This window comes from Ailuropoda melanoleuca, chromosome 2 (genome assembly GCF_002007445.2).
Source record: "Ailuropoda melanoleuca isolate Jingjing chromosome 2, ASM200744v2, whole genome shotgun sequence".
Classification (NCBI taxonomy): Eukaryota; Metazoa; Chordata; class Mammalia; order Carnivora; family Ursidae; genus Ailuropoda; species Ailuropoda melanoleuca.
The window spans coordinates 42,860,485-42,873,811 of record NC_048219.1 but is presented as its reverse complement, the minus strand read 5'-3'; the positions used below and the strand labels follow the sequence as shown (position 1 = coordinate 42,873,811).

Below are 13,327 nucleotides of genomic sequence, written 5' to 3'. Positions count from 1 at the left end.
TATATATATATATATATATAGTGGAATATTACTCAGCCACAAAAAAGAATGAGATCTTGACATTTGCCAGGTCCCACGAGGATGGACTTGGAGGGTATAATGTTAAGTGAAATAAGTTAAACAAATAAAGACAAATACCATATGATTTTACACATATGTGGAATTTAAGAAATAAAACAAAGGAAAAAAAGAAATAAACAAACAAAAAAGACCTTTAAATACAGAGAACAAACTTGTGGCTGCCAGAGGAGAGGTAGGTGAGGGGATGGGTGAAATACATAAAGGGGATTAAGAATACACTTACAGTATGAGCACTGAGTAATGTATGGAATTACTGAATCAATATATTGTATAACTGATACCAATGTAACACTATATGTTAATCATACTTCAATAAAAATAGTCAAAAATAACTTCACTTATAGTACTTCTAATTATGGGTCATTTTAAATATTTGATAAGCATATTTTCTATATCATGGGAATATTATTGAGTTACTAAGTGAACAGTCTTTGAAAATCACTTTATTATCATGATTTGTCTTAAACAACATAACAAACGAATGAGAACTTGTACACTTATCTTGAAACTTACAGACCTGAATATTCTTAATGATTCCATAAAAGTCATCTTTGACAGTTTTGTTGCAGTCTCTCAGTTTCTCACTTTATCATTTATCTGACTGAAACTTATTGAAAACAGAGTTCATACGTTCTATTCTGTAATCACTTTGTCTACTTAGCAGTTATCTTCAGTCAATATTTATGTTTATCCTTTCCTATCTGAGGACAATTGTGGAAACAAAGATGAATTCAGTCTCGTTTTTTCTTTTTGTCTATACACCACTATAACACCTTTGTCACAAGAAGGGAAACTATCTTTTCTTCTTTTCTTTTTTTTTTTTTTTTTGCCCTACTCTGAACATGACTAAAGGACCATTTGGTTGTCCTTACAATAATGTACAAACTTCACAATTTTTGAGTATTAGCTAATTGGCAATATTCTTACTGATATTCTGGTGGTGTTGACAATACACCCATTGCCCAGTTAATTTACTGGAGACATAAATGCATACACGAAAACATATATATGCATACATACATACATACTTATATACATGATTTTAATTAATGTATTTTGTATCTTTTTATTATAATTTTCCCAGGTCTTCATAATATTATGCTTTCTGCATATAGGAGGGTTTTGGTATATAAATTTGGGTGTATAAATTTTATATAATTTAAACATACAACATAATATATGATCTGAATTTAATAAAATAATAAAATTTAGAAATATCAGTTTATAAATAATTTAGTTTCTGCCATGTTCTCAATAAAATATTGATCTGCATTCTATATACTTCATAAGAAACAGAAAATGTTTCTAAAATCATTAACAAGAAACAATAATTCGCTTTCAGTAAATAACTAATATGTGATTGTGAAATGTTGCAGAAATACCTGTTGTCACTCAAATTTAAGACTCTTAGTTTCTGCATCTGTCCAATCTCTTCAGGAAGAAATTCCAGTTTATTGGAACGTAGAGACATAACTGTTACATTCTTACAGCTTCCAATCTATGGGTAACAAAAGAAAGTAAGTAAAGAAGTACACCATAAACTATTTTTATATTAATTTTTAATATTAAAATAACTTAATTTACACATTTCCTTATCACTTTTAAGACTCTTAATATATCTACTGTTTTATTTTTTGTAATCTCTCTTTAAAATATGTGAATATATTATATATATTCCTTTAGATGTTAAGACAACATATATCTCATACTCTTTTGCATATTAGGAAGTTTCTTTATAATTTTATTATTAGAATGCTCATTAGCTTCATTGTTTTCATAAATAACGTTGTTTTTACAGTCCATCCAAGTGACTACTAATATATCTATGTTTCTAATAGATTACTCATACACAAAAGATAAAATATTGTTAACATTTCCAAGACCAAGTTAGTTTCATTTCATGTTACAATGGTACTTGTCATGTTTATTCATAACTTTTGGCTCTAAAATAATGACATATTGACTATTGTTCCTTCATTATGGAAGTGTTTAGCAGAAAATATTAAAGCAAAAAAATACTTCACACTTTTTTCTTGACATTAATCAATAAAAATCCCACTTAGAAATAAAAATGGAATCTTTTGGTGAAGTCCAAAATAAAAATAATATTATCATGCCATATGATACTTTAAAAAAAGTTATTTACATTAAAAATCTTTCACTTCAGAAATGGAAATGTAATTATCCCAGGATGTTACTTATTACTGTTCTTAAAAGCAAAATATTTAAATTAAACTATTTAAAATTGTATTTCTTAGCATTGATTAACTTACAATATTTTATTACTTCTCTTTCCAAGTAATGTTTAAGTCAAATGGATTTTCTGAGTCAAATATAAGGATTTATCACTTATTTAAAAAAAGAATAATTAACACACACATATGTAGATAATTCCTATATACATTGACAGCTCAACTTATGAATCTATGTTGCCATTGCACCTGTTAAGACTTAATCCCAAAACATATTCATTAAAAGTTAATTAACAGAAATAAGTTTATTCCTCACTTCTCGGGGTAATTCTGGAAGGAAATTCTCATCGACTGCTAGCGTTCGAAGACTATGAAGGTAGCCAATAGTAGAAGGTAGAGACTCCAGTTCGTTACAGCTGCAGTCAAATTCTTCCAATAAAGATAAACTGAAAAGTTAAATACATTAGTTAGACATATTAAAAGGTAAAATGGCGAAAGAGCTTTTAAAAAGCCACATATCCAAGTTCACTGAACAAAAAGCTTATTCACCTAATGACAATAGTATCACATAAATTATTTTATCAGTTCAGCCAAGTGGTTCAATACCATTTAATGAGTGGTTCAATTTTGTAAAATAAATATGGCTTCTTTTTTCCCTTTCTAAATTCACCTGCCATTTAACTGAGCCATTGAAAATGACACAAGGTTTTGTTTGCTTGTTTTTATACTTATAGCCTGATGTTCATAATGCATGTCCTTGGAATGGATGCATATAACTGGCATGGCAGAAGTATAGAGAGGGCAGGTCCACAAAAGGGAGGATTAAAGGGGCCAAACATTAAAAACAAATCATTGGTTAAATTTTAGGCATTTTACTAAGTATTTTAAAGATAAAAATAACTAATCTTTACCTTATAGCAACTCTATAAGATAGTCATTTTTAAACCCATTTTAAAGATAAGGAAATTGAGACCTACAGAGGCTAAATTACTTGCCCAAGGCCACACAAAATAGAAAAGCTGGGACCCAAAATGCACACAGTATGCCTCAACTGTATTTTCCTGCCTCTTAGCCGGTGCATCTGTAGCGGAGGCTATGGGCAGGGCTCATTTCAGCCTGCAGATAAGTTTAGTTTGGTTTACATGGTATTTTATTATTTTATTTAATTGTATTGTATTTTTTTTTTTAAAGATTTGTTTATCCATTTTAGAGAGAGAGAGAGAGTGGTGGAGAGGAGCAGATGGAGAGAATCTCAAGCAGACTCGCCACTGAGTGCAGAGCCCGATGTGGGGCTCAATCTCATGACCCCGAGATCATGACCTGGGTCGAAACCAAGGGTCAGATGCTTAACCGACTGAACCACCCAGATGACCCTACTCAGTATTTTAAAAAGTGGTAAACTCTACATAATGACCCACACTTTTGGTGCCTCTTGAAAGAGGGAAATCTGGCGATACCAGGCTGGTATTCTTCCACGACAAGCAACGGAAACAGAGTAATGGCTGCTGCCTTCACATGAACGCAGTTCTTTAGCTTGTCCCATTCCCTACTACTCCATGTATAGCCAGTTTTAACCCAGATCGACACAAAGAAATTGTATAAATGCACATTCATGTCATCACAAGGGAACAAGACATTTCAATATCTGGTTTGAGAGAGCTGGGAAAGAAAGATGGCCTGTCACTGAGGGAGCGTTCTCTGTAGTTAAGCTGTCATTGATGCTGTTGTTAGTATTATTACACTGTTATTACCATTCATATCATCATTATTACTGTAATAGGAAGGAACCCCCAAGTGTGAGGATCTCACTGTTGCAAAGGGAAGAATGAATTAGAGTTAGCGGGAGTCAGAGTTGTAGAATCAGCTTCCTTTTTTTACATCTTGGAACTAGCTGGCTGGAATGCAATTTACTCCCATCATTTAGTTAATGAGTAAACACAGACATTAAGCATATGGGCTTTAAGTCAGTCAGAATGGATTTGTGCCCCAGCTCTGTCGCTTACTAGATGTGTTATCTTGGGTATCAAACAATAAAACAACGATCACAGCTCAAAAGCCAAAGCTGATTTTATTTACCCTCCAGGTGATAGAACATACCAGGGAAGACATTCACTGAGTAGTGCCCTGACAGGGAAAAGTCAGTGCCAAAAGGGGGTGGTCACAGTGGAATATGCTTATTAAAGATTAAACATGTGCACTATGGAGAGGGTGGAATGAGTTCACAAGTCTGTGTACAGTTAAGTAAAGCAAGTCCCGTTAACCACGGGTCAGGGAAGAATAATTTGGTAGGTCGAGTCTGACCCTGACTAAGGTAACCCAGGGTTCATGGTCCTTACCAGCTTCAACTGGTTAGAACCAGATGCAGTGAAACATGGCATTCAGCTTTGAATAGTGTCTCATAAACAAATGCTGCTTTAGCGAACAATTCTTTTTTCATAGACAAAGCTGTAACTTTTTCTCTGAGCCTTAGTTTCTTCACATTTGCAAAGAGGATAATAATCCCTGCCTCATGCAGTTGCTCTCAGTATTTTACGAAATACTGTTAAGAATTTAGCACAGGACCTGCCATAAAATACATGCTCAGGAAATATTTTCTCTTTGTATTAGTGACCCCTGATAAATTCATTTCTAAATCCTTTGAGGCCCCCATATGCAGGGGTAGTTTTGTCGCTGGGTGCCCGGTATGTATGGCTGTGTGTGTGTGTGTGTGTGTGTGTGTGTGTGTGTGTGGTGTCACTGAGGAAGCACTGGTGGGGGCAGGGATCAATGTATGTGCAAAACCCAGTAACAGTTTGTTTCTTAAAAAAAGTCTTGCCCAGTGTCTTACATATATAACGTACTTAATAAATTTGGTAGAATTAAATAAACCGTCTGTCTATGGTTTAAGGTTATGTACTCAGCAAGTGGTCATAAAAGTACTGGAGACTTTTAAAAATAAAAATTTCAGATGTATGTTCAGAGGTAGAAGTCAAAGACTTAACAGTTCAAAATATAATGAAGGTTTCTCATTTTTCCTTTCTTTCATAAAAACATTTTTTTAGTAAAAACATATGTTGACGTTAGTCTCGAGTCACAGTAAAGCAGCCCTTACTTTGCATAGTTCTGATATGAACTCATTTCAGTCATCATGGTTGCATTAAATAACATTATTCCCCCATCACCAAGGCTCAAGCTTCAGTATATTAACTGTGAGTAACGGCATAAAACATAGACTTCGCTCTTAACTCCTGGGCCCACAAATCACAATGTAAATAACAGATGTGCAGACGAGTCAGTGACTCGTCACATTCCTTCTTTCTAAGGCTGTCGGTGATTTGTCCCTAAACGTCGGTCATTTGGTTCACACCACAAACGGTACATCATACAGTTGTTTTGCCTTCTTGTCAATCAGTAGAGAGATACTCTAGGTACAATAATCTAATATTTATAGCACTGTTACTGTTGGAAAATGCTCTTGGTCTCCCTAATTCTCTTGGTGATTTAAATGAAAATGTGAAAACTGGCTTTTTATCACCAAGAACAACTTCATTAACCCTGCCAACGGACCAAGGAGTTATTTCAACTTTGAAAGCCTATTATCTTACACAGACTTTTGAATAGGCTATCAATGCTACAACTGGAGATCATACAATTTCTTTAGCTGAGTTTTGGAAGAAATATGACATAAAGCATACAAATGAAAATATGCAAGCATCATGGCAGGAAGCCACGGTAAGCAATAAGCGAGTATGACAGCAGAAACTTTTACCACACTGTGAAAACAACTTTGCAGGGCCTGGAAAAACATAACTGGAGTTACAGAAGAAATAGCTGACTGTGGGCATGTTGCCTGCCACTCTTCAAGGGACCATGCATACTCTGCCAGAGGAACTTCGAGGCAAGCTTGTTGACATAACCAAGGGAAGTGGTTGTAATGAAAGGATGAAGATGTCTTAGAGGAAGTGACACTGGTAATAAACTTCACATTAAAGCAACTCTCAGGGATGTTTCATGACACTGAAAGCACAAAGGATAGAAGTTTGGAAGCCTATTTAAGCTTAAAAAGACAATTCATCAACACATAGGAAAGACGTTCAGTCTGAATTATGATTTACATGATGAAAAGAAGGCAAGTACTGTTCAAACTAATCTTGATAACTTTTTTTTACAAAAAGCCCACTTTAATTCTTGATGTTCCTGCTGTTTACAAAGACAGCAAACAATATGAATGTTAGTTTTACTATTTTTCCATTTCCCTATACACTTAAAACCAACAATAATAGTATTTAATGTTTTAAAAAAGGTTTTAAAGACCTTCAGGCAGAACTATCAGAGTTTTCCCTCATTGACTATTTTTTTTTAAAGATTGTATTTATTTATTTGACAGACAGAGAGGACAAGCAGGGGGAGTGGCAGAAGGAGGGGGAGAGGGAGAGGGGGAAACAGGCTCCCAGCTGAGCACAGAGCTGGCGGGGGAGGAGGGGGCTCAGTAGCAGACACTTAATGGACTGAGCCACTCAGGCGCCCCTCCCTCATTGATTATTAAGACTGTTGCATGGTTTCAGCCTGAATGTTTTCACAGTCCTCCACTACTGTGCAAAGTGAGAACTTCCTGCATTGAAAAAGACAACGTTTTGACTGCACAATGGGCTGTACTGAATTAATAATTCATAGTCTGAAAGAATTTTACATCTCTGGGTTACAGAGAAAGATATTAAATGCAAAGTACACACTCTTCAATGACCTCTGAAATTCAAAATATTTAAACTCATAACATTCCAGCTGACTTTGTTGATGGCACTCTTGTTAGGAATCACTTAAGGTATTTTAATACAGGATCCTCGACGAAAACAATTATATCACATTTACTCAGATTACCACTGGCTTTCAAAAGATAGAGCAAAATAAGTGAAATTGGTCACCAGAGAAAGACAAATACTGTATAATCTCACTTATATGTGGAACCTAAAACAAAACAAAACTGAACTCACAGATACAGAGAACAGATTGGCGCTTGCCAGAAGTGGGGATTGCGGATGGCAAAAATGAGTGAATGTGGTCAAAAGGTACAGACTTCCAGTTACAAAATAAATAAGCCATGTGGATATAATGTCCAGCATGGTGGCTATAGTTAACAATACTGTATGTATTGCATATTTTAAAGTTGTTAAGAGAATAGATCTTACAAGTTCTTATCACAAGCAAAACAATTTTTTTGTAACTATGTATGGTGATGAATGCTACTAGACTTACTGTAGTCATCATTTCACAATATGAATCCTTATGTTGTGCACCTGAAACTAATATAATGTTATATCAGTTATACCTTAATAAAAATTCATTATACTTTTTGCCAAAAAGAGATAGACCAAAAGTTCCTCTTTTTTTTAAGAATTGTTTTCTGTAGTCTATAATTATACACATTAAAAGGAAAAACAAAGTGCAAAGAAAGTGTACAATAATTTAAAGCAGTGCTTCCCAAACTTCAGAGTGCCTATGAATCAACAAGAGAACTTATTTAAATGCAAATTTGGAGTCAGTGGTTAGGGTGGGCCTAGATCCTGCATTCATAACAAGTTCATAGGTGATGTAAATGCTGCTGGTCCTAGGACCACACACTGGGTTAGTTGTTAGGTTTTATTTTTATTTTTTTAAGATTTTATTTATTTATTTGACAGAGACAGACAGCCAGCGAGAGAGGGAACACAATCAGGGGGAGTGAGAGAGGAAGAAGCAGGTTGCTAGCAGAGGAACCTGATGTGGGGCTCGGTCCCGGAACGCTGGGATCACGCCCTGAGTCGAAGGCAGACGCTTAACGACTGCGCCACCCAGGTGCCCCCAGTTGTTAGGTTTTAAATAACGTCCCTGCAAATACTTCAAGAGCAGCATTTAAACACACACACACACACACACACATACACACACACACACAACAGACACACTCATGAAAGCTAAAAATCTATAGAAATATTGCAAGAGTTGTGCTCAGTAAAGCTTTGTCTTAGTTCACACATCAGTGCTACTGCTAAAGTAGGCTACTGAAGGTAGTAATGCTTGAAATTAAACAAAAATAATAGTATTGACTTAATTTTCTAAAAATACTCTCTGCTTTTTTCTCTAGTTTGGTCTTCATGAATTAGTTTTGGCTGGGAAGATATTACTGTATCATTAACCCTAATTACCTAGTAAGAGAGATTGTGAATGTATTACATGGATAATCTGTAATTTCACTTTAACATCATTCATGACTATTAGAAACCATTAGATCCTATTAAATGTTTTATTAATGTAGATGCTAACAAACATAAAAATAAATGGCTTTGGGCTTCATTTTCTTTGTTCAGTTTTAACTCAATAGAAATAATGTAATTCAGTGGAAATATTCACAGACTTGGTTTCTAATTCTAGTGTGACCACTTAATAGCTGGGTGACTTTTGTCTACGATTAATCCCTGTTTTCTCATCTGTAAAATTGGTTGATAATGTCTAATACTGAGAGTTTCAAAGAGGATTAAATGTATGCTAAGCCCCTGGTATGTATATGGCACTTCAATAAAATCACCTGTCCCAAGGTGGAGAGTACCTGAAAAATACCTTGAATAATATTTCTGAAGTATATAAAAGTTATCCTGTTTAAAATGTGTTGTATAAACAAAACCTTCTAATAGACAAAATGTAAAAATACCTGCAGTTGATTAGTAAGGCACTGGAGCTAGACAAATGTAAGATGATGTGTAGAATCTAATAGTATTTGCAAAGATTTAGTAGAAAGGGATATATAAGCATAACTTGGAGATATTGTGCGTTTGGTTCCAGACCACCATAAATAAAACAAATGTCGCAATAAGGTGAGCCAAATCAATATTCTGGTTTTCCTATAATATTTTGGTGCATGTAAAAGTTATGTTTACACTACACTACAGTGTACTATTAATTGTACAATCGCATTATGTCTAAAAAATGTACATACCTTATTATTATTATTTTTTTTTTGCTATAAAATACTAACCCTCATCTGAGCTTTCAGTGAGTGATAATCCTTTTATGTGGAGGTCTTGCCTTGATGTTGATGGTAGCTGACAGATCAGGGTGGTGGCTGCTGAAGGTTTTTGTAAAATTTCTTAAAATAAGATGACAATGAAGTTTGCCATATCGATTGACTCTTCCTCTCATGAACCATTTCTCTGTAACATATGATGCTGCTTGATAGCATTTTATATACAACAGAACTTCTTTCAAAATTGGAGTCAATCCTCTCAAGCCCTGCTGCTGCTTTACCAACTAAGTTTATGTAATATCCTTTGCTGTCATTTCAACAGTCTTCACACATCTTCACCAGGAGTAGATTCCATCTCAAGAAACCACTCTCTCTGCTCATCCATAAAAAGCAACTCCGTATCCACTGTATGTTGGATCATGAGGTTGCAGCAATTCAGTCATATCTTTAGGCTTCACTGCTAATTCTCTTGCTATTTCCATCACATCAGCAGTTACTTCTCCACTGAAGCCTTGAACCCCTCCAAGTCATCCATGAGGGTTGCAATCAACTTCTTCTAAACTTCTGTTAATCTTAGTATTTTGACTTCTTCCCATGAATTACAAATATTCTTAATGACATCAGAATGATGAATCCTTTCTAGGAGGCTTTCAATTTACTTTCCCCAGATCTATCAGAGGCAGAACTATCTACAGCAACTATAGCCTTACAAACTGTATTTCTTAAATAATAAGACTTAAAAGTGAGAATGACTCCTGGATCCGTGGGCTGTAGAATGGATGTTGCGTTAGCAGGCATGAAAACAACATTGATCTCGTTGTATATCTCCATCAAAGTTCTTGGGTGAAAGGGTGCATTGTCAATGAATGAGCAGTAATATTTTGAAAGGAATCTTTTTTTCTAAGCAGCAGGTCTCAACAGTGGGCTTAAAATATCCAGTAAATCATTTTGTAAATAGATGTGCTCTCATCCAGGTTTTGTTGTCCCATTTATAGAGCACAGGCAGAGGAGATGTAGCAAAACTCTTAAGGGTCCTAAGGTTTTTGGAATGGTAAATGAGCATTGACTTCAACTTAAAATCACCAGCTTAAAATCTCCCTCTCCCTTTGCCCTACACTTTACTCTGTGTGCATGTGTGTGCCTGTGCGTGCCTTCTCATGCTCTCTCTGTCAAATAAATAAATCTTTAAAAAATAAATAAATAAAATCACCAGTTGCATTAGCCCCTAACAAGAAAGTCAGCCTGTCCTTTGAAACTTCTAAGCCACACACTAACTTTTCCTCTTTAGCTGTAAAAGTCCTAGGTGGCATCGTCATCCAATAGAAGGCTGTTTCATCCATATTGAAAATCTGTTGTTTAGTGTAGCTGCTTTCATTAATTATTATAGCTAGATCTTCTGGAGAACTTAGGGTAGCTTCTACGTCAGCACTTGCTGCTTCACCTTGCACTTTTATGTTATGGCAACAGCCTCTTTCCTTAAACCTCATGTACCAACCTCCATTAGCTTCCAATTTTTCTTCTGTGCCTTCCCCACCTCTCTCAGCCTTCAAAGAACTGAAGAGATTCTGGCTCTGGATTAGGCATTGTTGGGGCAGGGAAATGTTGGGGCTGGTTTGATTTTCTAACCAGACCATGAAAACTTCCTCCATATGAGCTATAGACTGTTTTGTGTTCTTATCATTCATGTGTTCACTGGAGGAGCCGTTGTAATTTCCTTGAACAACTTTTCCTTTGCATTCACAACTTGGCTGTTCGGCACAAGAGGCCTAGCTTTTGGCCCATCTTGGATTTAAGCTAAATCATTTCTAGCTTTTGATTTAAAGTATGAGATATTCAACTTTCTTTCACTTGAATACTTAGAGGCTGCTGCAGAGTTAGTATTTGGCCTAATTTCAACATTGTTGTGTCTTGGCAAATAGAGAAGGCTGAGGAGAGGGAGGAAGATGGGGGAACATCTGGTTGGTAGAATAGTTAGAACACAAATGACATTTACAGATAAGTTTGCTGTCTTGCATGCGTGCAGTTCATGGTGCCCCTAAGCAGTTACAGTAGTAACATCAAAGATCGCTGATCACAGATCACCATGACAAATATAATAATGATGAAAAAGTTTGAATTATTGTGAAAATTACCAAAATGAGACATAGAGACATGAAGTGAGCAAATGCTGTTGGAAAAATGGCACTGATAATGTTGCTCAATGCAAGATTACCACCAACCGTAAGCTTGTAAAAAATCTCAGTATCTGTGAAGTACAATAAAATGAAGTATGTCTGTTATAATTAAAGAGAAAGATATAAAACTTGTTTGGAAAAGGCAAGTTGCTTAAATAGCTACTGCTTGAAAGCATCAGGATATCCCAGGAGTTAAGAGACCAAACTGCAGCCAGCCAGCTGGGATGGACTCAAACAATTACTAACAGCAGTATCCTTGTCAAGTTACTTAATTACTCTGTACCTTAGTTTCATCACTGAGCACAAGAGGGTGATAACAGTAGTTAACCATGTGGTACAAAGACCAAATACAGGTAAAACACTTAGAATGGGCCCATAATGAATGCTAAGTAACTTTTGCCATTATCCTTATTTTCAGAGATTGTAAAATCAATTTCATTTAACGTAGGCCAAGAATCAAGTTTTAGACCCTATTCTTAATTTTGTCATTAATATTAGGTAAGTCGCCTGTGCTACTTCTAAACAATGCAAGAAATTAACAAAACTGAAACATTCTTTTCTGTAGTGTTCACCAAATGAAACACCCAGTTTTTGTACTAAATCTACAGTTTAAGGTGAATTCAGTCAAATCATGGTGGCAACAACATTTGTTGTGAATAGTCAATCATTTAGAGGTTTTACTCATGAAACATCTATGTTGACTGATTTTAAACAGTCACATTATTGTCAAGACAATATACTTTTCATTTGACCCAATTTTCCCATTCTTCCAAAGTAATCACTGATCTTTCCCTTCCTTTGAATTCTTTAGAAAGTTAATTAGGTTGATTGAAAAGAATACCTGTATTTTTTTTTTATTATTATAGGAGAAAAGTACCAACCAATGTAAAATTCTATCCAGAAGTATTTTTTTAAGTGAACATATCTACAACCTATGAGTAGAAAAAAGCTTTTCTCATTGCAAAAAAACACTAAAAAAAGACTCTATATGCTTCAAGATAGGATACTGAAAGATTTTTTAATTAACAAAAATATAGAAATATTTAATTTACGCTGTATTTGTAATTTGGCCACAACCCATAAATGGTCACAGTCCTAAAATATTCAGGCAGGGAGTTTAGGAGAAAATAGATAATAGAGGACAATGGCTTTTAAATGTAAATCATTGCTGGTTTTGTACCTTAACTGAAATCTTATAGAATCAGTGAAGTTTCATTTGATCATTTCTCTGTACCTTTCTCAATAACTTTACTCTTTCTATATGGAAAACTCTATCACTTTGGGAAATACATTACAATCTTTTTCTTTTGTGTTTTAAATCTCTCTCTAGGTCCTTAGACTTTACAACCAAATACTACGATTCTAAAGGCTTATTCTTGAGAACTCTGCTAAAAAGCTTAGAAACAATTTCAAACAGTGCTTTTCTTGAGAGTATATTTTATAAGTTTAAAATATGTATGTCATGGACTAAATGTTTGTGTCCTACCTCCCAATTCATATGTTAAACCCTTTACCTCCAGTGTGATAGTATTTGGATATGGGCCTTTGGGAGGTAATTAGGCTTAGATGAAGTCATTGAGGATTGGGCCCTCATAATGGGATCAGTGCCCTTATGAGAAGAGACACTAGAGAGCTAGTCTCTTTCTCCCTCTCTCTCTGTATACACAAAAAAAAGGTTGTGCGAGCACATTGAAAGACGGTAGCTGCTTGTAAGCCAAAAGAGGAGTCTTCAGAATGAAATCTACCTTGCCACCACCTGATCTTGGACTTCCCAGCCCCTAGAACTGTGATACATAAATCTGCGTTGTTTAGGCCACCTCATCGGTTTTATTTAATTATGGCAGCCTGAGCAGACTAAGACAGTACATTATTATATTTGAAAATCAATATAAAACATTTTTCTT

The 13,327-nt window shown here is 35.1% G+C and overlaps 1 protein-coding gene across 9 annotated transcripts in view; it reads right to left on the bottom strand.

Annotated features, from left to right (window-relative positions):
* Nucleotides 1-13,327, bottom strand: part of LRRC7 (leucine rich repeat containing 7) — a 555,497-nt gene that overhangs the window by 105,481 nt on the left and 436,689 nt on the right. For all 9 annotated transcript variants that reach the window (XM_034653683.1, XM_034653674.1, XM_034653676.1 and 6 more), the window contains 2 exons: nucleotides 2,590-2,719; nucleotides 1,464-1,579 (listed from right to left, as the gene is read on the bottom strand). In XM_034653683.1, coding sequence (XP_034509574.1) covers nucleotides 1,464-1,579; nucleotides 2,590-2,719 — 246 coding nt within the window. The remainder of the gene's footprint in view (nucleotides 1-1,463; nucleotides 1,580-2,589; nucleotides 2,720-13,327) is intronic.